The sequence below is a fragment of the Acinonyx jubatus genome, chromosome E4, assembly GCF_027475565.1.
Source record: "Acinonyx jubatus isolate Ajub_Pintada_27869175 chromosome E4, VMU_Ajub_asm_v1.0, whole genome shotgun sequence".
Lineage (NCBI taxonomy): Eukaryota > Metazoa > Chordata > Mammalia > Carnivora > Felidae > Acinonyx > Acinonyx jubatus.
Window position 1 is genome coordinate 67,542,148 of NC_069395.1, and position 27,920 is coordinate 67,570,067.

The following is a 27,920-nucleotide window of genomic DNA, read 5'->3' on the forward strand; positions in this document are numbered from 1 at the left end:
ATTCCTAACCAAAATCACGGAAGCTGGGACCTGCCAGAAGGAGCTAATTTTGAATCACGAGAGCCTTCTGGTACAGCCAGGGAGTCCAGCAAAGTTTAAGGGTCTGAGGACCACGCGGATGGTTTTATTCTGGTTACCTGTGCCTTGTGTCTTCTTTGTATAGAGCCTGGACGCAGGGCTCCCTGGGTTTGGGTTTGTTAGAGACAGGGAAATGGACCGTAGGCGCAGAGAGACAGGGGTGATGGAGAGGGGCTGAGTTTGTTCGAGAGAAACCGAGGCAGGAGGCTCGTGGCAAGTACAGCGGTCATGTGGAGGTGGGATTACCCCCTTGGTCTTGGCCTGGGCGATACGGATGATGACATTGTCTTTTCAGGCCGATGCCAGGGAGAGGGGTTTGTGTTTAGTGACCGTGTGGCGGCCTCGTCTGGCGTGCTGGAGGAAGCAGGCCACCTCGATGGTGATCGCTTCTCCCCCCAACTCGGGTCCCGCTGGCGCAGGCGGAACCTCTTGTGCCGTGTGACGTGTACCCAGAGGTGAAGCCCGAAGTTTGCTGCCCTCTGGGCAGTGAGGACCACCTGGCATGGCCCCTTCAGAGATCCTCATTCACGAAGGGGGCCGAGGAAGTGGAATGTTATTTTGGAGAGTTGTAGCCAGATGTTTGAGGAAACTGGAATTCAGGACCGGTCTCGTGACAGGTGGGTAACAAAGCCTCAGAGGCACCTGACAGGATTAGAAGGGAGGATGACGGAGGTGCAGAGAAGTTTGTCTCCACAGTTACCTTCATTTTTCGGATGTTAGGGGATCAGGTAGGGAGATAGTACATGTTTCATCTTTGTTTCCGAAGGTGTCCTTTACCTGACTGTTGTAGGTCACGTCTGGTTCCTCAAGTCTGGAAAAATAAAACGTAAAGAACCCGTGCCTCAAGCAAGAGTGGTAAAATCTGTAACCTCAGTTCATTCAGTCCCACGTTACTAATTCTTGTTCTGTTCGAATCAGGTTTTGCCATGAGTTCTGGAAATTCTTACCCAGTTCGTTTTTATGATCTTGAAGTCACCAGAAACCTGTGTTTGCCAGGGCGTTGCTGTGAACCTCCTTGATGACCCACTTTGGCAGGAACATTATTGCAAAAGCATCTGAGTAAAACAGTAACTCTCTATAAATGACAAACACCTTCAAACAGGGCCCATTGTTAAAGATCTGATTAGAGTTCATTGTGATAGAGTTGATGGGAGATTTGATTGGTTCTGTGACGCAGCATTTTTAAATGAAAACTGGTTTTATGATGATAACGTTATTCCAGGACATCTCAGACTCTCTCTGCAATAGTTCTGTAACTGCACAAATACCACCCTGGTTGTACTTCTTACTTGACATGTTGGTTTTACATATCAAGTGAGCCTTGCTTCAACATCTCCCTCTAGAAGGAGAGAAAAAAATCTTTTGAGATGTTTTAGGGGCCCTCTGGTCAATTTCAAGCTTAATTCTAAGATAAAAAAACAAAACAAAACATTTAGGATTTGAAATTGGGAAGTAATCCAAGGAAACTTGTCCTTGCTACAGATGAAATCAAGTTCAGATTCAGTTGTGCATAAGCACACTTGGTATTAAAGCTTTTTTTTTTTAACCCTTAAAATTCAGTCTTACCTTGACCGTGCATAAAATTATTTCTCAACTTTTAAAAACCTTAATTTATAATGAAAATTAAGAAGTGAACAATCGTGAACTGTCCCTTCACTAGCCCTCTGTGCCTTTGCAAATTTATAAATACTTCTTTTTTTTAATTTTTTTTTTTTTATGCCCAGCCTGGAGCCCAGCGTAGGGCTTGAACTCACAATCGTGAGATCATGACCTGAGCTGAGATCAAGAGTCAGATGCTTCACCGACTAAGCCACCAGGCGCCCCTGTAAATACTTATAATTGCTAGAACTGTATGCTTTCCTCACAGTAAATGCTTTGGCAACACAAAACATGTTTCCTCCCAGACCCAAGGATCTCGTGTTCCTCTGCAAAGCCAAATGTAGATGAACCTGGTTTTAGTAGTTTTTGGGTATTTCATTTGGGGATGACCTAGGTATGCAGTGAATTTCATTTAACTCATCATTTAGCAAACCTTAGCTTTAAGGTTTTGAGTAACCAAAAGATTTTGGAAACTATTTGCTGAAAATTCCACCTAGAAATTGTCCCCATTTACATCTGTGTAAATCATTTGTTCTTAACAGTTATGTTTAGATTACTTTTTTTTTTTTTTTGGAAGAGAGAGAACGAGCAGGGGAGGGGCAGAGTGAGAGAGAGAATCCCAAGCAGGCTCTGCAGTGTCAGCCCAGAACCCCACTCAAGTCTTGAACTCTCAAACCATGAGATGATGGCCTGAAATCGAATCAGGTACTCAGTGAACTGAGCCACCCCAGTGCCTCTGGATTACTTGTGAAAACTTCATTGACCTGGGACACATAGTTAGTTTTCTGACCAGCCAGTTTTGTAACTGGTAACAGGAATGTATCTGATTAGCAAACCAGATAGAATAACAGTTGCCTTATATTCAATGTTAGTTCAAAGACATGTCTATTCTAATTACACCAACAAACCAAAAGTAGCTTTTAGTCACCAAAGATGATCCTAGATCATGTGAACTTGGGGAAAAGAAAGTTCCAAATACCTGGGTTGGGTTTTGTATTTTTAAGAGTCTTAGGAATCCTTCCACAAAGCCTATGGAAGGCTTTTCTTTCCGTCTGGGTACATAGTTTAGGGGTCAAGGCCGGGAAAAAGTTCCTAAGCAGGCTCTGAATATCAGCTTCTACTTTAGCCAAGTACTAAAAAAATCTTTTTAAATATGCTGTTTTAGCTGGGACAAACAGCAAATGTTTCTGGCAATATCGAACCAGTCCTTAGACTTAAAGAGTCATCACCAAATAGGGTGCAGAAAAATTTTTCTCTTTCTTTTTCTGCTGGATACACAGAGGTCTGGGAGGGCTGATTCGGGGGGAGCACGTTCACCCCCAGGCGGCTCTTATTTGTTTCCAGGATCCCACGTGTAGTTTCCACGCAGGTGTGAGGACAGGGAGAGGCCCTGCACCTGCCAGACTTTGACAAGGTTTCCCACTAAGTATCATCTCCGTTTGCCCCGGCTGTTCTGGGGGTGAGGCCGCGCCAGCCAGCGGGTCCCCCACAGCCTCAACCAGCTCGGGGATGGCCCGCGGGGCCCTCCTTACTGGGGAGATGGGGTGTCTGTGCTGGAGCTACTTAGGCTGATTTTGTTCACTCTTGTTCCAGAGTTCGTCCTTCAAAATCGGATCCGTGGCCTGTCATCCTGTTTCCTGCCTTCTATCAACCCATTAATCTTTGGAGTGAACGCAAGTGTAGAAACCTTCAAGGATCCTCCTTGGGTTTAGGAAATTATTTAGCTGGGACCTTGAATTTGGCAGTTGGCCAAGGATTGAAAGCTGCCCCAAGAGTATTGCCGTGGCTGTGGCCTTGGGTAGTCTTATTTGGAAAGGCACCTATTTGATAGTCTCCTCAGAGTGAAAGGGGTTGAGGCTGAGGAGACTAGAAGGAGGCAGGGAGCCAGTGATGTCTCACAGCCTCTCATTTCTCATTTCGCTTTAGCATTTGCCATAGATCTTTGTAGCAATTTTGGAGTTTTGGAGCATTTTGGAGGCATCTTCATGCCAATTTAGGTAAATATCCCATTCTCTTTGGTTTCGGAACCCTTTTTTTTTATTATTATTTTTTTAACATTTATTTATTTTTGAGAGAGAGAAACAGAGTGTGAACAGGGGAGGGGCAGAGAGAGAGAGGGAGACACAGAATCCGAAGCAGGCTCCAGGCTCCGAGCTCTCAGCACAGAGCCCGACATGGGGCTGGAACTCACGAACCGTAAGATCATGACCTGAGCCGAAGCCGGATGCTTAACCAACTGAGCCACCCAAGTGCCCCTGGAACCCTTGTCTTTTAAGTGTATTTTTAAAATGATCTATCAGGGACGGGGCACCTGGGTGGCTCACTCGGTTAAGTGGCCGACTTCGGCTCACAGTTCCTGAGTTCCAGCCCCGAGTCAGGCTCTGTGCTGACAGCTCGGTGCCTGGAGCCTGCTTCGGATTCTGTCTCTCCCTCTCTCTCTGCCCCTCCCCTGTTCACACTCTGTTTCTCTTTCTTTCTCAAAAATAAATAAACATTTAAAAAAAAATTTTTTTTTTAAATGATCTATCGGGGTGCTTGGCTGGCTCAGTCAGTGGAGCAGGCAACTCTTGATCTTGAGGTCATGAGTTCAAGCCCCACATTGGTCATAGAGCCTACCTTTAAAAAAAAAGTAATCCTATCTACTTGTAACACTCCTCATGGTGGCCGCTGTAATTTCCCAAAGGGCTGGCAGCAGTTGGTAGGATCCAAGCTGCAAGTGGAGTTTAACCCACATTTCTGTCTGGCCGTAGTTTTGAGCCTCCAACCTGACAATTCCAGACTCAGTTCTCAGGACATAAAAAGGCCTAGTAAGATTTTGCCATTTTTGCAGATATGTGCAGCTTCTGGGACTATACTTCTTAGACGTAAACTAAAAGCAAGTGTGCTGGATGGAGGTGGCCTACACCTGAGAGTTGGACGCTTAACCAACTGAGCCACCCAGGCGCCCCATCTCCAGTTTCTTCCATCGGCGTTTTACAGTTTGCAGAGTACTCGTCTCTCATCTCTTCGGTGAGGTCTATTCCTAGGTATTCTATTGTTTTTGGTGCAATTATAAATAGTGGTGTTTTCCTGATTTCTGTTTCTGCTACCTCATTATTGGTGTATAGAAATGCAACAGATTTCCGTACATTAATTTTGTATCCTGTGACTTTTACTGAATCCAGGTATCAGTTTTAGCAATTCTTTGGTGGAGTCTTTCAGATTTTCTATAGAGTATAATGTGGTCTACAAATAGTGAAAGTTTGATTTCTTCCTTGCTGATTTGGATGCCTTTGATTTGTTTCTTGTCTGATTCTGAAGCTGAGACTTCCAGTACTCTGGTAAATAACAATGGTGAGAGTGGACACCCCTTGTCTTGTTCCTGACCATAAGGGGAAAAAAGTCTGTCAGTTTTTCCCCATCAAGGATGATGTTGGCTGTGAGTGTTTTATATACAGCATTTATGATATTGAGGTATGTTCCCTCTGTCCCTAGTTGTTGAGGGTTCTTATCATGAATGGATGTTGTGCTTCGTCAAATGCTTTTTCGGTGTCTATTGAAAGGATCATATGGTTTTACCCTTTTTATCCATTGCTGGTGTAATGTATCATATTGATCTACAAAATCTTTTTAAAGTTTGTGTGTTTATTTTGAGAGAGAGAGAGAGAGAGCAGGGGAGGGGAAGAGAGAGGGGGAGACACAGAATCCCAAGCAGGCTCCAGGCTCTGAGCTGTCAGCACAGAGCCTGTCACGGGGCTCAGACTCAGGAACCACGAGATCATGACCTGAAGCGAAATCGAGAGTCAGATGCTTCACCCACTGAGCCACCCAGGCACCCCGGTTTGCGAGTATTTTATTGAGAATTTTTGCGTCTATATTCATCAGGATATTGGCCTGTAGTTCTCTTTTGTGGTGTCTTTATCTGGCTTTGGTATCAGGATAATGCTGGCCTCATAGAATGAATTTGGAAATTTTCCATCCTCTTCTGTTTTTTAGAATACATAGATACTAGTTTTTTTATTACCAAAATAAATAACAAAGATTTAGGAACTTCCAAAGCTTCATTCAGCTGCAGACTTGACCTGCAGAACTCAGATTTCTTAATTCCTGGTCCAAAGTTATTTCTTCTTTTTAGACCTTTTCAATGAAGTACAGTAAACATACAGAAAAGTGGACATATCGTTATATGCCCACTGTAAGAGTCTTTGTAAACAAAACCTCCAGATCAAGAACGAGAACATTTAGGGACACCTGGCCGGTTCAGTCAGTGGAACATGTGGCACTTGATCTCAAGGTTGTGGGTTCACCTCCCACGGGTGTAGGGACTACTTAAAAGTGAAGTCTTGGGGCACCTGGGTGGCTCCATCTGTTCATAATCTGACTTGATTTTAGCTCAGGTCATGGTCTCAAGGTTCATGTGATCGATCGCCACATTGGGCTCTGTGCTGACAGCGCAGAGCCTACTTGGGATTCTCTCTCCCCCCCTCTCTCTGTGGTCCTCCCCTGCTTGTGCACTTTCTCTCCCTCCCCCTGCCTCTTAAAATAAATAAACATTAAAAAAAAATTTTTTTAGAAAAAAATAATCTTATTTTCGGAGGTATAAGCAAGACATTACCCAGGTCAAGTTAGTCTTGCAAATTAACATTTGTATGATGAGACTGGTTTTGTCTGCTCAGAGAATTTTTTAAAAATTAAATACAATCTTTTTCAAAAAGTACATGAACGTTAGCAATTGCATCCATAGAGTGGTGTTGCCGGGGCCGGAGAGGGGGTACGGGAGGGTCAGTGGTTAGTGCGTCCGAAGTTTCATTTGGGGACGATGAAGACAGCTGTAGACATGGATGGCTGCACAGTACCACAGATGTACTCCCTACACAAAAAATGGTTAAAATGATCAATTTTGTTAAGTACATTTTACCACAGTAAGAGAAGAGGTGACCACCAGAGCCACAGAAGCTGTGCTCCCCCTGCTGCCACCACCTGTGCCCACGGTTAACCGACTAAATGGAAAACCTGTGCAATAGAAGAGATCATGCCGTCTGGCCGTCTAGTTTACACACAACTGGAGGGAAAACAGAAAAAAGCACCAAGATTGTTTGCCTGAGGTCCCCTGGAGTTTATTCCCCGTGAGGACTTCCCGGATCAGAGTGCATCGAGCGGGAAACACAACTGTTTCTTGAACCTATGTTAGATGAGCATCTGTGTTTTATCAAATAATAGCAGCTCGCAGTTGTATAGTTTGTGAAATCCTTACGCAGGCTGAGCTGGGAAGAAGTGATAAGACACCAGACGTCTGCGTGCAGAGCCCGGCCGTCTGGCGGCAACCTCTGCTCTGGGCGCCTGCCGCGTTGATACCTAATACTCACCTTGAGGCTGAGTGGCGTGTTTACTCACTTATTTCCTGTGTGTTCTAACATAGCGTTTGCTACAACGGAAAGACCGCCTGCAGTGTATGTAAGTTGTGAGTCAGGATAGTAAAGCAGATACCTACCCTCTGACCAGGTCATACATCTTAACTCACTAGAAACTGTTTTGTTTGCCTCTGCGGTTTCAGTCACTGAAATGTCACCAAATCCGCAGTGTGCGCATGCAAGGTGCCGTGCTCTGACGCTCGTCCTCTCCGGCTTCCCTCGGTGTGTGAGCCAGAGGGGCCTTGGCACCAAAGTCTGGATCGAGGTTCAGATAAGGCCTCCGAAAGCGCACGCGGAGCCCAAAGGGCTGTGTCATCGTCCCTGGTCAAGTTCTGAGCCGCTCCGCCTTCCCGGCCGGTCCCGCATCACAGCGGAGCACTGCCCAAGTGTCCGCCACGTGTAACCTGCCAAGGGGAGGTGTTCCTCCCCTCTGGACAGCTTCGGGGGGCGGGTTTTGTTCCTGCTGTGGCTGCACGCTTTCTTTGGACGTCACAGGCATCAGTCGTTTGCTTTCGCTTCGTCAGTGTTGGCATCTGCTTCTTAACCTTCTTCTCGAAACTGAAATTTTTAAAATTCTTCCCAAACTGGTCAGTGATACTCGCTTAGTCCAGTGGCCGTGACTATTTACTAAGAGCCTAGAATGTGGAAAAGTACTGCTCTCGAAAGCCTCACTGGAAGCTGGTGTTTTCTCTCTTAGAACGGCACCAAACCCCCACTGGCCGCAGATGTCAGTTTGGAAGCCCTTGCTGGGGACCTTCGCTGTGACTGCTATTCGTGAGTACCCGGGTCTCGGGCCCGTTATGTCTCCCAGGCTCCGTTTCCTCAGGGGCGAAATGAGGCAGAATAGTCTTGCGGGGAGCACTGAGTCAGGGGTGAAACCCCTCTGTCGGCCTCTTCCTTCTTAGTGAAGGGACCACCCATTTTGAGGCCCCGAGGAACCCCGAGGTGCAGGGGTTGTCCGGACGACAGGACGTGATCAGAGCACTGTGGTGACAGCGTGTGAACGCCCCTCCCACCCTGTAAGGAGAGTGTCTCCACCTCACCCCAGCCCTCTTGGGAAGTTACTGTTAACCGGGCAAAGGCTTAAGTGAGTAGTTTACAGCTTCAAGCGCTAAAATCTGAAAAGATGTTCTGTTCACAACAAAGGCCGTGTCACAGCAGATCTAAGCCCAGGCCACATCCTTGGGTTACACAGCGTAGGGTGTGCATTATAAAGGGTCAGGGTTAACGTTGAACGGTGTGTGCTTAGGGTTTATGCTCCTGTAATCACTTTGAGAGACCGATAATTCTAGGCTTCAGCTACTCGTTTGTGATAAAGACGCCTCCACACCTGTGTAAGGGGTTTCAGTGTTAAGGAGAGCAGTGAACACCCAAGCGTGTGTGTAATTATTAAATAGCATTGTAAACCAGCACCTAACCACAGAAACATTAGATTCACTTCACAATGTAAGCTCTGTGGGCATTTAAATTTTATATATTATCGGGGTTATCAACTTCAGACGTTAAATAGGTTTAATGGCTAGAAATGAGGTATTTCCCCCAGATTCAAACTCTTTCCCGAAGGGCTGCAGGAATTCTGTTTAAGATGTAATGTGGTGAAGCACCAGTCAGCACCAGCATTTTCCGCTGAACTCAGGAACCATGTTGACACGGCATATTATTTATTGCCCAGAGTAATTATGTGAAGGCTTGCTGGTTTTCCTGTTTTAGCTCATTTATGATAGGTCCACTCAGCTCAGGCTTGGATCAAGGGTATTAAAGACTTTCTAGCCTTTGTGGTTCCCTATTTTGAACTAGGTGCCATAAATGACTTGTTATCTGAGCTTACTCGAGATGTCAGGTAGCGAGCGTGTGGGCGGTCAGCTTGTCGGCAGCCTAGGCCTTTTGAATGAAGATTTTATGACAAATGTGTCAGTTTCTTTCTCTTGACTCGGCGATTCACTTTTTGCATTAACAGTATCTATTGCTATTAGCATTGGAGTAGTTACGATTCATTGCTTTATTTGCATCGTAATTACCCTTCTTCTAAAAGTTAGAAATATTTTAAGTAAAAGTGAGAAGCTCTTTCCTACTGACCATCATCTGTTTACCCCACCTTTATCGGTTGGTTTCTTTCCTAATTGTGTAATATGTGACTGAAAATTGCTGTCAGACTTCTTTCTGTTCTTTGCAGTGTCTAAGAATAAATCAGTGAGTATGGTTATGTTTTTGCAGGGGTGCGGACCTCTCTGCTTTGGTACGAGAAGCTTCTGTCTGTGCTCTGAGACAGGAAATGGCAGAACCAAAGAGTGGGAGCAAGAAAGGTACCGTTCATTCCAGAATTTCTCGATTCCACTTACTTAGCACTCCGTATCGCTTAAAGCCACTACTGACCCGGAAAGTGACCCTGTCATAGCAGCTCTTATCTGTGATGTTAGCACTGATGTTCTGCTGGGGCCTGTCCAGGAGCCCACACCTCGCCTGGTTTCTGCCACATTGGCCTGGTCGCCTGCAATTTGTGGCCGCGCTCTCCCGAGTCCCACGGACCCTCACACGCACCTCCCTGTCCTCTCAGCCTGCACTTCATCTGCAGGTCAAGTCCATATTGATCTTTTGTTCCGTGCATTTCCAAAACTTGTCTTTTTTTATTCCTACTGATTTTCTCTTTCTTCTCCTCCCTTCTTTCCTCTGGCTACCGAGAGTCTTCGAACTAACTTTTGTTCCTCGTCACCCAGCATCTGTGTGGGTCACATTCATCAGCACCCACCACCCACGCCATAACTTTTGTTGTTTAATTGTCGGATTCAGGCACCTGAACTTCTTTTGTCATAAGCTGTTTCAAATTCCTCTCGGAAGTAGGTGATGTAACTTGCAAAATTAGGGTATCTTGAGAGGAATGACATGTGAGCGTGCTGCCTGAGAGCCGAGTCTGACAGCGTTTAAGGATTTCTCGCTGGAAATTTACAGGCCTCTCTCCACATATTGGCTGCTACTACTAATAATGCTGTTTGGACGTGACTTGGTGATTGTTCAGCACATTCTGATGCCCCTGCCCTGCTGCACTTAGCATTTCAAGTTCCCTGTCCTCCAGGGACTCTGAACGGGTCTCTTGCTGACTGATGCCTTCGACTACACATTTTGTTTTCGGCTCAGGTCACAATCTCGTGGTCGTGGGATTGAGCCCTGCATTGGGCTCTGCACTGGACATGGACATGGAACCTGCTTGGGATTTTCTGTCTGCCTCTGCCCCTCTCCCTCGCTTACTCATCTCTCTCTAAAATAAAATTTAATTATTTTTTTTAAGTTTATTTATTTTGAGAGAGAGAGAGAGAGAGAGAGAGATGGTGTGAGCAGGGGAGAGGCAGAAGGGGAGAGAGAAAGAATCCCAAGCAGGCTCCACATTGCCAGCGCAGAACCAAACATGGGGCTCAAACTCATGAAACCATGAGATCATGACGTGAGCCAAAACCAAGAGTTGGACATTCAATTGCCTGAGCCACCCAGGCGCCCCCTAAAATAAAATTGTAAAAAAATTTTAAAAAGAATCGGAGCTCCTTGTAACCCATTGTTGTGTTATTATCTTTGTACATTATATATATATTATAATTCATAACATCTAATTACATGTATGGGCTCTTTTTGTTTGTTTTGAGATAGAGAGCTGGAGTTGGGGACAGGGGGAGAGAGAGAGAGAATCCCAAACAGACTCTGCACTCTGAGTGCAGAGCCCATTGCAGGGCTTGAATTCACAAACTATGAGATCATGACCTAAGCCAGAGTCAGATGCTTAACTGACTGAGACGCCCAGGTGCTCCATGGACTCGTAACTACTATGGAATAATACTGTCTGTTCCTAGTTAAATTATTGGAATTTATCTTAAAAAAGAACAGTTCCGGGGGTGCCTGGGTGGCTCAGTTGGGTAAGCATCCGACTTCGGCTCAGGTCATGATCTCACGGTTCATGAGTTCAAGCCCCACATCAGGTTCTGTGCTGACAGCTCAGAGCCTGGAGCCTGTTTCAGATTTCGTGTCTCCTCACTCTCTGCCCCTCCCCCACTCGCACGCTGTCTCTCTCAAAAAATGAATAAACACCAAGAAAAAAATTTTTTTTAAAGAACAGTTCTAGTTATTCTTCATTAAATATCACCATTCAGGGGTAAACAGTGTTAAAGGAGGGCCCCCCACAGGGTATGTGATGTCTCTTCGGGGTATCCTGCAGTAAAATCTGATGAGCACAAGGTAGGAGAAATGGCAAGACGTTGGTCAAAGGGTACAGACTTCCTGCTGGAAGATGAGCAGGTTCTGGGGAGCAGATGTATTGCGTGATGACTACAATTAGCAATATGGATTAGGTATTTGAAAGATGTTAAGACAGTAAATCTTCGAAGTTATTACCACACATACACAAAGTGATTGTGTGAGGGGAGGGAGGTGTTAACTAACCTTGTGGTGGTGGACACTTTTCCCACATGCAGATGCGTGTATCGGACCATCACACGGCACACCTTAAACTTACGTGTGTTAGATGTTAATAATAGCTCGGTAAACAGTGGGGGGTGGGTAATGAAATCACGGACTTGTTTTGTTTTTTTCGAAGTGTAAGAATCTCTAATTAAAGGTGAGCAAAGTACTTTTTTATATAATTTGTCCCAAAATAAACTGTTTTGATTGCCTCGATAGACACCGATATAAAACTTAAGCACTTGTGTGTAAGATTAAATATGGTCAGGTGTGTGTAAATTAAGTGAAAATGAGAAAATGTCCAGAAAATGTGATAAGCAGACTGTTTCAGGCTTGAATCATTCTGAAAAAAAGCAGAAGCAATGTGATCGCTCATTTCCCCACATTCCCTTGACCGATGGGAAGTGAGCACACTGTACCCACCCGTGTGTCTGTGCGTCTGCCCCACAGGTGAGCTCAAGGTCAGTCAGAAGCACTTTGAAGAAGCTTTCAAGAAAGTAAAATCATCTATATCAAAAAAGGTAAGAAATGCTCTCAAAATGTGCACAGAAAAGAGACTGGAATCAAGACCGGTAGCTCATGACAAGGAGAATAATCGCCTTTGTGAGAACATTCTTGAGAGATTGTAGTTTTTTGTATTTCTTGGAAGACTGAAGCCAGAAGGGAATGACCCCTCGCGTCTGTCTCCACCCTCTTGGGATTTCTAATCAGTCTGGTTCACCAGTTATCTGAGCTTCTCCACCCTTGCAGGCAGCCTTTTATCTGCCTGGAGCCAGACTCACCCTGGTGTCCAGGCCGGTGCAAATGTCCTTGCGGAAGGTTGGCGAAGGGCTAAAGGAAATGGCTGACATTTCTTTACATAAAACACCAGATTTTGTGTGTTTGCCTCTTACTGTGCCAAGGTGACCCGTCTGTAGTAACCCGGGTGGCTGCGGTGACACAGGGCCACTGGGGGACGTGTCCAACCCTAGGAAGCCTCTATCTCGGGTTCCGTCATCATCGGTCTGATTCACTTTCATGTCTTTTATGTCCTTTTAACGAGTGTTGTATGCCTTAGCCATGAGACCTGCTTATTGCTGGACTCAAACTTCCTTTAAATCATTAGCCATTTATTACCCTAGGCCTGGTGTTTCCCACTGTAACTACTGATCGAAAATGGGGAGTCAAAGTCCTAGCGGTTACAGGTGATGGGCTGCCCTGTCCCAGAGCCTCTGGGCTTGTTCTGAACATTCTCGGTGAGGTGGCCACCTTCCCACATGTAGTTATTCTGTAAAGATTTCATTGTTAAGTGATGGCTACACCCATCGTGGAGCTCAAACTCACAACCCCGAGACCAAGAGTCGCATGTCCTAGCAACTGAGCCCGCCAGGAGCCCCCAGCCTTACCACTGTTAACTACAACAACCGGTTCATTGGTGTGGGCCGGTGGGATCTTTTAGGCATGTGACCAACTGCTTTTCCGGCTGCAGTCGAGCGAGAGTCCGCTGCACCGGGACTGAGTCCTCCCCGTCTGTGGAGAAACAACCGTCTGCCTTCCCCTCCCGGGCATTTTGTCGACCACAGGGATGTGTGCTCGTTCCCCTGAGCATCTTCTTGTAAAACACTGTCTTCTCGGGGGCGCCTGGGTGGCTCAGTCGGTTAAGCGTCCGACTTTCAGCTCAGGTCACGATCTCGCGGTCTGTGAGTCCCAGCCCCGCATCGGGCTCTGGGCTGATGGCTCAGAGCCTGGAGCCTGCTTCCAATTCTGTGTCTCCCTCTCTCTGCCCCTCCCCCATTCATGCTCTGTCTCTCTCTCTCTGTCTCAAAAATAAATAAACGTTGGGGTGCCTGGGTGGCGCAGTCGGTTAAGCGTCCGACTTTCAGCTCAGGTCACGATCTCACGGTCTGTGAGTTCCAGCCCCGCGTCGGGCTCTGGGCTGATGGCTCGGAGCCTGGAGCCTGTTTCCGATTCTGTGTCTCCCTCTCTCTCTGCCCCTCCCCCGTTCATGCTCTGTCTCTCTCTGTCCCAAAAATAAATAAACGTTGAAAAAAAAAAAATTAAAAATAAATAAATAAATAAACGTTAAAAAAAATTAAAAAAAAAAACACGGTCTTCTCGATTAAAACTGGGGACAGTTTGACAGTTCATAGTCCTGGGGCTTTTCCTGCTAATCAACAAGAGACTAGTGATGTAAGCCCCCGAAGATTTCGTCAGCAAAAGATTGTTTTGGCTGAAATGATTTCTCACCTGCAGTGGGAGTCTGGGGCCTTTCCAGCGGTTAGATGTGGACGTGGCCCCACATTTGCCGTTCCTTCTAGCCTCCCTCTTTTCAGTTGAAATGTAGTTGACGCACAGTGGAGCAGAGCACAGTCCTGCCACATGCGACAGCTGTGGCCAGCGCCAGGACCCTCCGTTCCCGCAGGAGGTCCTGGGGCGTCCGTGGAGGCCGGTGTCCAGGCGACCCCAGGCCTGACCCGTCTTCCCGCTCTGACTTCTTCCCTCTGAGGACTTGGCACACGTGGAGCTGTGTGGCGCACTCGGCGCATCCGGCTTCTTTGCTCAGCGTGATGTCTCTGAGGTGCACGGTGTTGTGCGTCTGGAGTTTGGTCCTTCCTCCTGCAGAGCGGTTTCCCAGGGTAAGAATGTACCACAGTGTCTCGTCCTTTCTCCTGCTGGGGGACGCTCAGCCGTTTCCGGGGTCTGGCTTTTATGAATAAAGGTCCCTTGAACGTGTGTGAGATAGAGCAAGGGAGAGAGGGGGGACGGGTCTTGACTTCTCATGGTAAGCACCCAGACGGGCCTGGCTGGGTCTTGCACGCGGGCTGCTCCGCCCGAGCTTGGTGAGGGCTTCTGCTTCTCCACGGGCTCACAAACACCAGAGTGTCACTGTCCTTTAATGTCAGCCGTCTGAGGGACGTGAACCAGTGTTCCATGTAGTTTAAGGGGGCATTTCCCGAACAACCGGGAAGGTGAGCATATTCTCACATGCTTGCCGGTCAGTTGGATTTCTTGTTTCCTGTCCTTGTGCTTTGCCCCTAAAAACTTGAGTTGTTTCTCTCCTTATTATAAATGTTTGTACAAATTCTTACCTTAGTCTGGATTGAAGGCTTTTATCAGATGGGCACACAGAGGATAACTTTCTAAAGAGCAGGAGCTTTTATTATTTTTTTATATAAAATTTTGTTTAACATTTATTTATTTTTGGAAGACAGAGCAGGAGCAGGGGAGGGGCAGAGAGAAGGAGACACAGAATCCGAAGCAGGCTCCGGGCTCTGAGCTGTCAGCACAGATCCCGACGCGGGGCTTGAACCACGGAATGAGAGATCATGACCTGAGCCAAAATCATGCAGGAGCTTTTAATTTAGATGAAGGCTGACATATTATGTGTTCTGTCATAAGAAGTCTGGGCTATTTCAAGTTCGCAAAGATTCTCTCCTTTGTTTTTTTCTAGATGCGTAATAGTTTTAGCCTTTACGTTTAGGCCTGTGATCCATTTCAAATTACTGTTTTAGTTTGATGCGACTTAGGTGTCATGGTTATGTTTTTCCATGCAGCTGCCTACTGACTCTGACCCGACTGTGGGAAAAACTTTCCTACTGAATTACCGCACCATCTGTTTGAAAACCCATTGACTGTAAATGCAAGAATCTCTTTCTGTGCTGTTCCATTGGTCTTTACGTCTGACTTTATGCTGCTGTATCTTTCTTACCACAGTCTTGACTATTATAGATATATAAGTCTCAAAATCGGGTAGTATAAATTCTCCAAATCTGTCCCTTTTCCCCCCCAAAATTGTTTTGTTTATTTTAGGCCCTTTGCATTTCCATATAAAGTTTATAATCAACTAATCGCTTCCTGAAAAAGAAGCTTGTTGGGATTTTGAATGAGACTGAATCTGTATATCAGCTGTGAGAGCAGAAGTTAAAAATTCATAAACTTAGTGCATCCATTTATTTAGATTCATTTAATTTCTCAGAGTTTATTCATTTTTTAATTCATTTCACTTATTAGATCCACCTGATTTATTCAGTAATGTTGTGAGTTTTGGTGTAAATATCTTACACATCTTTCATCAACTGCATTCCCAAATAATTTATGCTTTTTTATGTTGTTTGTCAATGTTTTTCATTTTGTTTTCTAATCGTTTTTATATTTTGACCTTGGCTGGTTCATTTGTCATTCTCTTGTTTTGCCTCCAAAAAGATCAATTTTCTAGATTAAATTTCTGCTGTAATTTTGAAGTTTTCATGTTTGTTGCTCAAGCGATTTTATTATAATAGCCACAAATGTGTGATCCAAAGCTCGATAATTGCTTGACCTCATTCCTAAATTTGCCCGTGTTTTTTATGATAATTAAGGATTAAGTCTGCTTTACCACCTTTGTATAATATTTCTGCTGGTGAATTTGAAACCATTGTATATTATGTTTATTGGAGGGGTCTCCGTTCCTTCTTTTTTCTTGGTCTTCTCAGTTCTGGGTGGTGGCGAAGAACGTCTTCCTTCTGGTTAAGGACAGTTCCATTGAAATTCGAGGCACAGGCAAAGTCACACAATCCATTTCAGAAGCCAAACCGAAAGGAAATAAAATCAAACCAAAAGAAAGGTTTGGCATTGGTGGTGATGCTTTTCTGGATGTGAAACTGAGTGGCCCATTTATAAGCCACCTCTTTCTGCTTTTAATATTAGGGCTCTTTTGGTTGTAAATGATGGAAACCCAATCCAGCTAAGATAAGTGGGGGAAACAGAACTCGTCCACATAGCAAGGGTCGTGAGAGCACGGTTGGCATTGGGCACGCTGGCTGTGGAACCTCGTTACGGGTTTCCTGGGGGAAGCTGGTTGCCTGCAGCCCCAGACACCCCCCAGCAAGAGAATTCCCTGCCGGCTCTGGTGGGAGAGTGTCAGGGGAGTCTGCGGTCGGCCCAGCCCAGTTTAGGACCCCACGCCAGAACCAACCAGTGTGGCCAGTTAGGAAATTCGATACTCTGGCCAGGCTGGGTTGTGAGGGCCACAGAGTTTTTATAAAGGTCATGACTTCAAGACCTAGAATGAAAATCTGTAGATAGGATTCTGGTACTCAAGTTAATTGACCTGTTAGTGGCCGGGTTGGGATTTTGAGTCATCTTTTCACGCTGAAAAAGAATCACCAGATTTTGTTAAATGCAAAAGGAACACATCACGTTTTAGCCTGAAGACGTACTTACAGAGTGGCAATCGCTTCGAGACGCGTTAACACTGAATAAATGGTCGGGAGACATCCAGGAAGAAAGGTGTGCCCGTACTGTCCCCAAATCTGCAGGGCCGGTCATTCTAGTCCTGAAATATCCAGCACGTTCTTAAGCCAGGTGCACCTGCCTGCCAGCTGGCGCCGTTTCTTACCTTAGAGCCCTTTCCTCCCTGGCACCACATGATTCTTCATTTGGAGTTGGGCAGTGACAGCACGTCAGGTGGACTCCGTGTCCGCACTTAATTGGCGGACGTAGTTCAGAGGCCAAACGTAGCAGTGTGTCGCCCGACCCAGGAAACCCTTGGTAACTGGTTGAGGGTGGGTGGTGACGGCAGTGAGCAGACCTTCCTTTTCCCCATCCCTGCTTGTCCTCGCTCCCTCCTCCAAAGATCCCTCCCCGGGCCACCAGGTCCTGTTTGGTGCTGAGAGGACCTAATGGGTCGTCACCCTATGAGGACAGACACCCGACAAATAAGACGGCCGTCCGCCAGCCGCGTCTCAGAATTCAGAGCCCTGTGTCTAGGCTGTGTCGCTTCATGGGCCAGCACAGCATAACCACTGTGCAGGTTTCACTGCTCACCAGAGACCGGAGACCCAGTTAGCCATTGATAAATGTTGAGGCCTTGAGGTTATTTCCCCAGATATTTATTACCTCAGAGGATAGTCTTTTTACTCTGCTTGCTCTGGCACTGTTCCACCATCAGGAAGGAAACCTCACTCAAACATACGGTCTGATTTTCTTTCTTTCCTCTATGAAAGCCACACCACGAAACTGCTTATTAGCTCATCGAAGTCGTGGCCGTGGCTCTTTGATTCTCTTCTTCACACTCAGGAGTACATGGGTCACTCATTTCCCTGATTATTTCTACCGCACTGACACTTGAGAGAAAAACGTTTCAAGTCAGAGTCCCTTCTCCCCTAGTTGTGTTTTAACAGCTTGCCTGAGATCCAGATTTCAACCTTGATCACGAAGCTCTGCATGTGCGCAGGCCCTGTGCTGGGCTCGCAGATGCAGAAGTTGCAGAAGACGGGGCCCCTGTGCACAGAACACGGACTAACCTGGCCCCTTAGTTCCATCCACGTCGCAGGTGCTTCGCGTGCAGCCTTTGCTTAAAGGGTCTTGGCTGCATGGCAAAGGCGGTGTGACTGATTTTATTAAAAACACTTCTGAACCTATCATTCCAGACCTTGTAGAATTTTTTTATTAGGAACATCCGTGGAAGGCTACATGTATGGGCTGGTGAGACTCTGTACTGTTTTATTCTGTTTAATATTTGTGGTGATCATAAATTTTTAAACTTTAAATATTTGATTTCTGGAAAACTTGGTGAATAAGAAGCTACAGCTTCTCTTTTGGAGGTAGGCATAGTATGAATTTTGAATAAATACTAAATAAAGCAGATGACCAAACTGATTTTTAATTTGTTTGATCTTCTAAAAAGGAGGCATAACATCAGGGTGAAGGCAGCCCCCTCCTTGTTTGGCAGATTAACTGGCCCTCATGAGACAGCTACTTAGGAAACGGGTGACAGCTGCTGGTAGGGAGAGACTGGAGGGGGTGGGGGAGGGGGCAGGGGTGTAAAAGTTCACCTTTTCTCCTCTTTGAACTTTGAACGTTGAGAATGCAGCACCTATGCAAAAGAATTCAAAATTGACAAAATAGTAATTTAAAAGTTCTGAAAGACCAAAATAATAGTGGTTACCTCTGGAAATGAGAAATTTTTTTTTTTTTTTTTTTTTGCTGATCTATATTTTCTAATATTTCTCCAATAAATCATGTTTTAGAATTTTAAAAAGTTATTTTACTGCAGAAAAAGGAATTGTTTTAACCTGGTTATAAACAAAGCATGCTTAAAATGTCTTTACTGTTTATGATTTAGCAGTGATATTGGTATACAAGGACCCTTTCTTTTATCCTATTTCAAAGTTAATTCGGCATTTCACTAATACCTACTCTATGTTTACCTTTGAAACCGTTTGAGAGGTACTTGGAAAAATGAGTGAAGTAAGTACATAGACTTTTTTTTTTCAAATCCGCCTCTCAAACCGGGGTAAACATTGAGTACAGTCCAGGAAATGGGTTTCCTTCTTGAGTGGAAAATCCGCCCTGCCCTCTGTTTCAGGGCTCTGAGTCGTTGCCTAGAGAGAACATCCGTTCTGCCTTTATCTGACTCAGGGCTGTCCTCAGAAAAAGATAATGGTTGTAAACTCACTCGTAAAAGGTCAGAAACCTCATACGTGCTGAAGAGCCTGCCGTGCGTGGCTGCTTCTGTGAGCGTAGCTGCATTTCTGCGCACCTCTCAGCAGCCCTGTCCTCGTGCCTGCCGGAAGCCGGGACGTCCATGTCCCTTTGGCAGAAGTTCCCTAAGCAGGCCGGCAGACACGTCAGTGCTGAGGCCGTTTGTTACTGTTTGAAACCATTTCAGTGGCCCTACTCTTTGGTCTTTGTTTTCATTTTTGCTCGTTTTGTTTTGGGGACCAAACCAGAACGATTCAAAGAGCATGTGGAAAACCAAGCAAACTGGAACAGTTGGGGAAACTGCAGAACGGACAAGCTGGGGGCGGGGCCTAAAAAACACAAGCCTCAGTGATTAGAACATCGTGATAATGGCACAGGAACTGATCGTAGTATACAGTACATAACCGTGTCCCCCACAGCAGTGATGGAAACACGGTGATCGATGTCGGGGCAGCTGGGAAGCCGTCTCCAGAAGTTCAAGTCGGACTCGCATGTCACACTGCAGGTGGGGGACGGGGGCGGGGGGCGGCGGGAGAGTTTAAAAGTAAAATCTGAAACCATCAAGGTAGGAGGAGACCAGAGGTTTGTCTGGAAGTTCAAGCGGGGCGTGCCTTGTTTCCTCTCAGCGCGAAACCCGGCAACAGAAATGAAAGACTCAGAATCTGACACACGAGGATAAAAATTTCTGCGCTAAGAAACTCGTCAAAAGACAAATGACCAACTAAGGAAAATATTTGCAGTTAATGTCACCAAGGGTGAATCAGAACGACCAGAAATTGATGAGGAAAAGACCGACACAGAAAATGTTGGAAAAGAGGCGCTAGGTGAAAACAGGGACAGACCCTTCACGGAGAAGCCAACGGGCCCGTTAAGCGGAAAACTCCTCACCTTCCCGATAATGGAAGAAAAGCAACTAAGATACTAGTCTTTGCCTGGCAGGAGGCAAAGGTCTCCGAACCTGATGATGCCTGTTGGCCAGGATACGAGGAGATGGGGGGCACAGCCCTTTCCCGGGACTGAACCGGATTCCCGCTGCGGCTGGCCTGGCGGCTCTGGGAACTTCCCCTGGAAGCACTCACGACAGCGGAGCGGACTCGACGGTGGCTCCGCTGTGAGGCTCTGACGGATCAACTCGGAAGAGAGGAGTGTCTTCTAAACGTGCCGTCGGGAAGCAGGGGTCCTGTGTGCTCTGCCGCCGCTTCAGTCAAACACGAGGGAGATGCAGCGGCGTCCGTGCCCGTGTCACAGAAGGAAGACCTAACAGCGGCGACGGGAGGGGCTTCGTTCACTCTGCGACTGCGTGGGCTCCTCGAACCTCGCGAGCACCTCGCGCATCCGAAAGAAGAACGACATTGGATTTTAAAAACAGGTGTTCGAGGCCTCGAAACACAAGCACGCCCTGCCTCGGCCTAAACAAGCAGCGGTCGAGCCGCTTCCCCAGACCTTAGATGCATGTGTGGCCCCGGCGAGACCCCACGGGGCATCCCCCTGAAGGCAGCCCCCCCCCCCCCACCCTGCTGGAGCTGCCCCGGCAGCTTCCTGCAGGTGCTTCTGTCCCCTTCCCGGCCACGCTCAGAACACTTTAGAATCCGGCTTTCTTTGCTGCGTGGATAGAGCCGTAAGCAGCTGGTCACCCGACTTTTACGGCGAACCTCAGTCCCCGTGGAAGGGGGGCACGTGGGGCGGGCCGCGCACCGAGCAGGCGGCTCCTTCCTCGGCCCGGAGACTGGGCGTCCTCACACGGTGTCCCCGCACCTGTCTGGTCTTCGCCCCTCTTCTTGCAGCGACACCGGTCGTGCTGGCTTAGAGCCCGTCCTGGGGGCTTCGATTGAACGTAATCGCCTCCCTAAAGATCTTTTCTCCAGTCACGGTCACGTGAGGCCCTGGGGGGCTGGGGTATCCGCATACGCGTTTCGGGGGGCACGGCTCGGCCCACCTCACACTCACCAGCTCTGTGTCTTGTCCCCTGTTCTCAGGACCAGGTGATGTACGAAGCCCTGCAGCGGTCCCTCAGCCGGTGACCCCCCTTCCGACCTGACGCGGATGGCGGCCCGTTCCGAGCTGAAGACGCTTCCCATCCACCAGCTGCGCGTGGGAACACCCTCCCCTCTAAGTAAAACACGTTTAACTGTTGAAATAAAATCACTGATAACTTTTTTTAAATAAAACGTTTATTTTGAACCGTTCTCAACTGTGCTGCGGAGAAGTTGCAATCACAGCAAAAAGAGCTTTTCTCCCCTGAGCCGTCTGAGGTACGTTGCCCCCAGATACTTTGTTTCCTGCCGCCAGGACACCCCCACAACCGAGAAAGCAGCCGTGGGACCCGCTGTCCTGTGGCCTCAGGCCCCTTCCAGATCTCCAGCTGCCCCAGCTGTGCCCTCCTGTGGAAGGTGCTGGAAACCAGGTAAGTGTCTCCTTCCTCATCAGACTCAGCTGTGTCCCCGTGGCGTCCAGATTGTCCTCCTTCCACAGCCCCTCTGAGGCTTCCACAGGTCACTGCTCCGTCCTGAAAGCCCCACTCTGTGCTGTGTTTCTGCTACACCTCGTTTACCACGCTCCCCACGGTGGGGTCCGCGGCTGTAGCCCCTCCCAGAGTCTCTCCTTCATGCTCCAGAAATGTTTATGCTACTTTTAAGAATGGACTTGATGAAGTGGAGGAAATACACCAGGAAAGCACACCAGGCAGATAAAACACCGTCCTTTTTATTGAGGAGCCCGCAGAAGCACGGCGACCTCTGACATGACCCCTCCCACAGTTGCCGCAGGTGCTGTTGCGTGGGGCAGGGCGCTGGGAGGACAGCGCTCTGGGACCCTAGGGGACGGGACACCGGGGCAGTGGAACGGCATCATGTGCTAGAGGTGGCGAAGGATGAAGGGCAGTTATTAGAGGCCGGAAGGTTTGGGGCCCTAAATCTGAGTAGTAGGTTCGACTGTTTTTGCAGCCAGATAGAAGGAGAAAGCCAGCTGGCAAATCATGAGAAAAGGCTAAGGTTTTCGTGGCACTTGAACGTTAGGTCTGAGCACCCTTCCTTTCAGTAGTTGAGCTCAGCCTGAGCGTGAGCGACCGGACAGGCCGCGTGTCCTTGAGCCTCACCGACAGCTGGGCCTGGGTGGACGGCAGGCGCTTACTAGGCGGGAGACCAACCCTCTAGGGTCACAGTGCGTGTTGCCAGTGCTTCTCCGGAAGGAAGGAAAGGTGCCACCACGTAAGCACGATGTGCAGGCTGCACACGGTCATGAGTTCTTGGTCCCCAGCTCACGCCGGGGGGCAGATGCCGCCCCCATTTCATCAGACAGAAGTGAGGTCCAGAGCTGGTTCACGAATATGGCTCTCTAGTTAAACCTGCCCAGCTTTTAGTCCACTTGTGAGAAAAGACCCGGTCCTGTGTTCAGAAACACCTGGAATTCTGTCCTGTCCTTATGTGGAAACGCTCCGTGGTCTCCCTGAACACTTGGTGCTGACGACCTCAACTCCTCGCCCAGGCTGGGTGTGTGTGGCACAAACAGCGATGGCCCCCCACGATCTGTTCACCCTTCTTCCTCTGGTGACAGGGTGTGCTGAGAACAGTGACCTGACCTGACCCGGCCTGGCCTGCGTGGCCTGTCCCACCTGGGGCAGCCTGCGTGGAAGCCTTGGATCTGAGGCCGTAAGCAGAGCCTCTGGGATCGTCCCCAAAGACCACAACTGGTGTTGGAAAACGGAAATTCTCTGTGGCTTTTTAACGCCACCCTTGCCCTTTGCCGGGCTGTGCTCTGTGATCACAAACCCCTTCCACCAGGTACCTGGTGGCACCAGGTACTCTGGGAGGCAGCGGGGCCACAAGGGGTAAGAAGCCAAGGTCTCTGGGCACCTGTGAGCGGTTTTCTCAGACTCAGATGAACTGGACCTTTGTCTGGCTTAAGCCATTTATATTTTGGTCTCCGTTAGAGCAGCCAGATTAATAATGGCCTAGTTAACACAGTGTTCAGACCAGGAAAGAGGCAGTTGTGAACCAGCGCGAGCAGAGCTCTGACGCGGTAAGAGGAGGGCTGGGGCCGGGCAGCCGGGCCACACCGGGGCCAGGGAAGTTCTGAGAAAGTGAGGTCTCAGCTGAGCCCTGGAGGCCAGGATGGAAATGCCGGAAGGGAAGGAGCAACTTGAACTGAGAACAGACCTGGGGCCGGTGTCCCTGGGGAGCAGGTGGGCGTTCCCTTTCGTTCGCAGGTTATCGCCACAACTGCGCGAAGTCGTGTCCGCAGGAGGATCTTATTTCCAAAAGCTCAGAGTAATCTAATTACCCGATTAGTTACCTAATCACCCTGTGCGTTTTTGACACACGCGTCCGCGTGGCAGGTGTCTCGCCGTCCAGGCTCTGCTGCCTGAACTCGGGGACCGAACACATTTGGACACAGTGGACGAGATCCTCACTCGGAAACTGTCCTGTTCGTGTTCCAAAGCTGAGAAGCCACGGATCCAGCCTAAGTTGGCGCCCTCCTCACTCAGACGCTGTCCGTGGTCCCATTGCTCTAGATGTGTAAGAACCGTGCCAATCGCTAGGATCAACATTTGCCTTTTATCTTCAACTTACTTGTATAAAAGGTCAAACACAAACATGCAGCTAAACATTCAAGCCTTGCAGTCGTCTGACGCCCACCCCGGCTCGGCCGCTGAGCTCCCTGCCCATCTGGTCTCCTCACCCAGCCAGGGCCTGGTGCCGGGGCGCGTCCAATGAAAGTGAATTCTCCGGTCTTACGAGGCCATCACGAGGAGACTGCTGCCTGGCACGTGGCCCTTCCACGTGCGGACTTGACGCGGATTCATCGGGTCATAGAAATCTGACTTTGTCGTACGGAAACCGAGGCCGGGACACGTGAAGAGCCTATAACCCGGCAACTCACTCCTGCACGTCTACCCGACGGAAACGTGTGCACATGTTCACCAAACAGCGGCAGAGTCCATCCCAGACCAGAACCAGGGACAGCCCCGACATCTGTCAGCAGTGGAGCGGCTGCTCGAGGTGTCCCAGTCACTGGGGTGCGACCCTGCAACCGCACAGGCGATGCTCAAGGATCCCAGACCTCGTGCATCCTGCTCGGGAACGTATCAAGTTCAAATAGGCCATGGCCACGGATGCCATTAGCAGTCGGGCTGATGGTTACTCCTGGGCTGGTGGTGCCTGGAAGGGGTCTGGACCCAGTGCCCAGCACACGGGCGCATGGTCTCTGTGGCAAGTCCTCACTCCCTGTGCTGGGCTCTTTCCTGTGTCTTCACCTCAAAGAATTTAAACTAACTTCCCAATTTTCCCTATAATTCACAATCCTTTATCTGATGTGATTTACAGTAAACATTTTGAGGGCACCTGGGTGGCTCAGTCAGTTGAGCGTCCGACTTCGGCTCAAGTCATGATCTCACGGTTTGTGAGTTTGAGCCCCACATCAGGCTCTGTGCTGACAGCTCAGAGCCTGGAGCCTGCTTCAGATTCTGTCTCCTCCTCTCTCTGCCCCTCCCCCCACTCATGCTCTGTCTCTCAAAATAAAAACATTTAAAAATGTTTTTCTTAATTAAAACTTTCAATAGTAGGAAACTGAAGATTAAGAACAGAGCATCAGTACTGAAAGTGGGGGTTACTTAGCCGCGAACAGCCACATGGGCCCAAGGCTGAGTTGACCTTCCTTTCCTCTGTTTTCCTTGAGACCCCTGGTGCTTTGCGCACTCTGTCCCCCCATCCCATGGCTGGTGAGAAACTGAGGTAAAGAGGGAGGGAGCGTTATTTCAGTTGGCCTGAACGCCAGTGCTGTTCTTTGCTCCCAGGAGCAGAGGGTGCGCCATTGAGGGCGGGTAGACAGAAGTTGCCTCCTGGACCGTTTCCCCTCTTGGGTGTTGATATGACTGTGCAGCCGAGTGAGCCTTGCCCCGGGGCAGGAGGGAGGCTTGTCAGGTTGGGGCTCTCAGCCACGGAGGCCAGTAGTGCACGTTCTGTCACGGCCCAGAATATTCCGTCTCCGAAGACCACAGCAAGACAGAGGAACTCGAACGTGGGTCGGTCCCTCTATCCCAGCAGCACCTGCTCTGCACCTGCCACCCTGCTCTCCCGCGCTCCGAGTCTTGAAGGCGGCTTCTGGTCTCCGAGTGGCAGTGAGGCCCTGCTTCCGTAGGAGCGTTTCTGAGAGTTCCCCAGACGCGGCCCTGGTGGCGGTGCCTTGTCCCATTCCAGCCTCGCACACTGTCACACAGGGTCGCCCTTCCAGATCTCTAAATCTTCCTGTGGACACAGAGCAGGGCCAGCACCTGGGTCCCCTCAGCCCCAGCCGCCAGATCCAGTGTGTGACCCGGATCCTCCGTGAGGAAGAGGGAAAAACGTAAAAACCCGGTGCCTGCGAAGCCCATGTGGTAGGAAGGAAGCCGAGCAGGGACTGGCGACCCCATCTGTGCCTCGATGGACCCCGGCGCCGACCTCTCCCCCGCGCTCCCTCATTACCATCCTAAAACCCATGCCCAGGGCGGAGGTTTAACGTGTCAGCAGACTCACAGCCCAAGAAGAAGCAGGACCTTTAAAGTCCCATCTCTACGTGCTGACCTGTCCCTGCCTTCCCTCTTGACCCTCCCTGACCTCTCCTCGGGGACATGCTGACCTGTCCCTGCCTTTCCCCCCCGCAACCCCCCCTGACTCCTCGGGGCCCCAGTAAATCCCTGCCTGGAACAGCCATCAGCCTCTCGTCACTTCTGCACTGTTGGGTCACAGTGTCACTTCTCAGGTTAACACAGGGACCTTTGTGATACACCAGCTTTGGCCCCTGTCCCGCCCCCTCCCCTGACCACGTTTATTGTCACTCCAGTGAGGCGCATTGTTCTTTCACATGGAACCACTGCTGGGATGTCCCCGCTCCCTGGAACAGCCCCCTGCCCCCCCCCCCCCCCCCCCCCGCCGCCGGGCCGAAAGTGCCTCTTCCCAAGCAGCCCCGCCCAATCCCTCCCTCTGGGTTCTGCACAAACTGCTTTGTGCCCACCTGGACTGTGGCGCCCACACCAGATCAGCTCTAAGCGCCGGATGCGAGTTCTCGTGTTAATTCAACACACGCTTCGTGAGCCCTGCCTCACGTCTGCTGGCTTTCGGGTGCCTCCTTGATTCTTAGCTCACGAAGAACTTCGATGTTGAAGTAACGAGCAGACCTTTCAACCCTTGCTTCCAGCTTAGATTTGCTTATTAAACAGGGACTCACTTGCTTCCACTATCATCATATGCTCTGCAGGGCACAGGTTTGGAGTATCTGTGCTTTAACACAAAACGTCACGGCTTTGCCATTCTGCCCGGTGGCCTGGGTTGGGCATGCAGAGGAAGGTGAACTATAGACATTATCTTACTAAAACATCAAAACTGAGGAATAGAGTATCTTCCTTTTATATTTGAGAAAACTGAGGCCCAGAGAGGTTAAGCAACTTGCCCTTGGTCACACAGCTAACAAGTGACATCTGGGGATTCGAACCAAGACTGGCTTAAGTCTAAAGCCTCTGTCCTCCTGCATCCTACTCGCTGCTTTGTTAGGAAGTGGAATTCTGTGTCGTGTCTCCTGGGTCTGTAAGAGGTCCTGCCTCCATTAACTAGTATGACTCGAAACAACGATAATCTTTTTAAAATAATGGATAACGTTTCTTCGAATTCAAGCAACTAGCATCAGAAGCCTCTAGGCGCGAGCCACTTGTGAACTCTCCAGTTGTGAAAACCAACCGCCTGTTGAAATGACTGTCGGGTTGCAGGTCAAGGTCTATGGAGCAAGATGTAGCCACTGAGGTAAAAACAAATGTGTGATTTAGCGATTTCCTATGAAAACTTTTGAATACATATGGAAGAACAGTACTTGGTTAAACCATAAGCAGCGGCTGTTTTGCAGCTCAAACACAGCAATGTACCGTCACCTGGTCCAAACACAGCAGTGTCACCTGGTCCAGACAGGGTGACTCCCCGCACGCCCGCACCCGGCTTCTCTGCCGATGAGCTCGTGGCCAGTCTCATTCCCTCTGTCTGTCCCTCAAGACTGCCCGCCATGGATTACTGGGAAATGAACCTGAGACGATGTATCATTTAATCCATATGTATTTCGGTTCAGTGATTTTTTAAATGGATACCGTGGGGGCGAAGAAATAGCTACCCTGTTGTCCAGCCTCACAAGTCAAAGATTTAAGGAAATGGGTGCATGTTTAACCCCCGGGACAGTCAGGAATGTGCCCACCTATCCCCCGCAGAAGCAGAAGTGGTTTCTAGATTCCGGAGAACAGTGGACGTGTCTTCTGGGGCTGCCCACCGAGGGGCTGAGCTCACGCGGCACACTGCCGTTTGCACCATTTGGATTTCGTTTGGGAAAATACTATCTGCGGTTGGTTTTCAGAACTTCTGGGTTGTGAGTCGCCTGTCGGGGTGTCCCCTCCGTGATACGTGCTGACTCGGGGTCCCCGGGTGGGGCGTGGGGGGCCCCGCTCACTCGGTCTCCCCCGGGGAGGACCCGTAAAACCCCACCTTGCAGTTAAAGGTGGGGAACCCAGGAACGAACTGCCTAAAAACACCGTCAGTGGGGCCCAGGGGTGGGGCCCAGGTGCTTGTCCTACGACCGCAAACGCTCGCCAGCCTTGAGATGGGGAGATGACGGCTTGGACTGATTTGAGACCGCCTTCCCACCCACCACCCCTGCAGCACATGGGCAGGGGCAGAGCAGACCGCGGGCGGGGCCCCTCCTCCTGGGCAGAGCCGGCTGGCCTATCCTCTGATAATGGGAACAAAGGCAGAAGGAAATGGCAGAAAAAATTAAGTTTCCTTATGACCTGCAGCCCATTGAGGGATACCTGAAGCTGGCAGAGGAAAACGTTTCTCCAGGAACTCCCTGCCTTAACGCCTTAACGCCTTAACGTCTTAACGTTAATGCTTTGTTAGAGAAAAACAACCTTAGCTTGACAATAGCCAGGCCTCCAGGATCCTGGGAGTTTCACATATGAAAGTC

At 48.9% G+C, this 27,920-nt stretch overlaps 1 protein-coding gene across 3 annotated transcripts in view; it reads left to right on the forward strand.

The window, feature by feature from the left end:
* The window catches only part of NVL (nuclear VCP like), a 90,000-nt gene extending 68,864 nt beyond the window's left edge, over nt 1-21,136 (forward strand). For all 3 annotated transcript variants that reach the window (XM_027046360.2, XM_027046358.2, XM_027046361.2), the window contains 4 exons: nt 7,765-7,841; nt 9,282-9,370; nt 11,958-12,028; nt 20,927-21,136. In XM_027046360.2, coding sequence (XP_026902161.1) covers nt 7,765-7,841; nt 9,282-9,370; nt 11,958-12,028; nt 20,927-20,971 — 282 coding nt within the window. In that variant the 3' untranslated portion in view covers nt 20,972-21,136. The remainder of the gene's footprint in view (nt 1-7,764; nt 7,842-9,281; nt 9,371-11,957; nt 12,029-20,926) is intronic.
* The last annotated feature ends 6,784 nt before the right edge of the window (nt 21,137-27,920 follow it).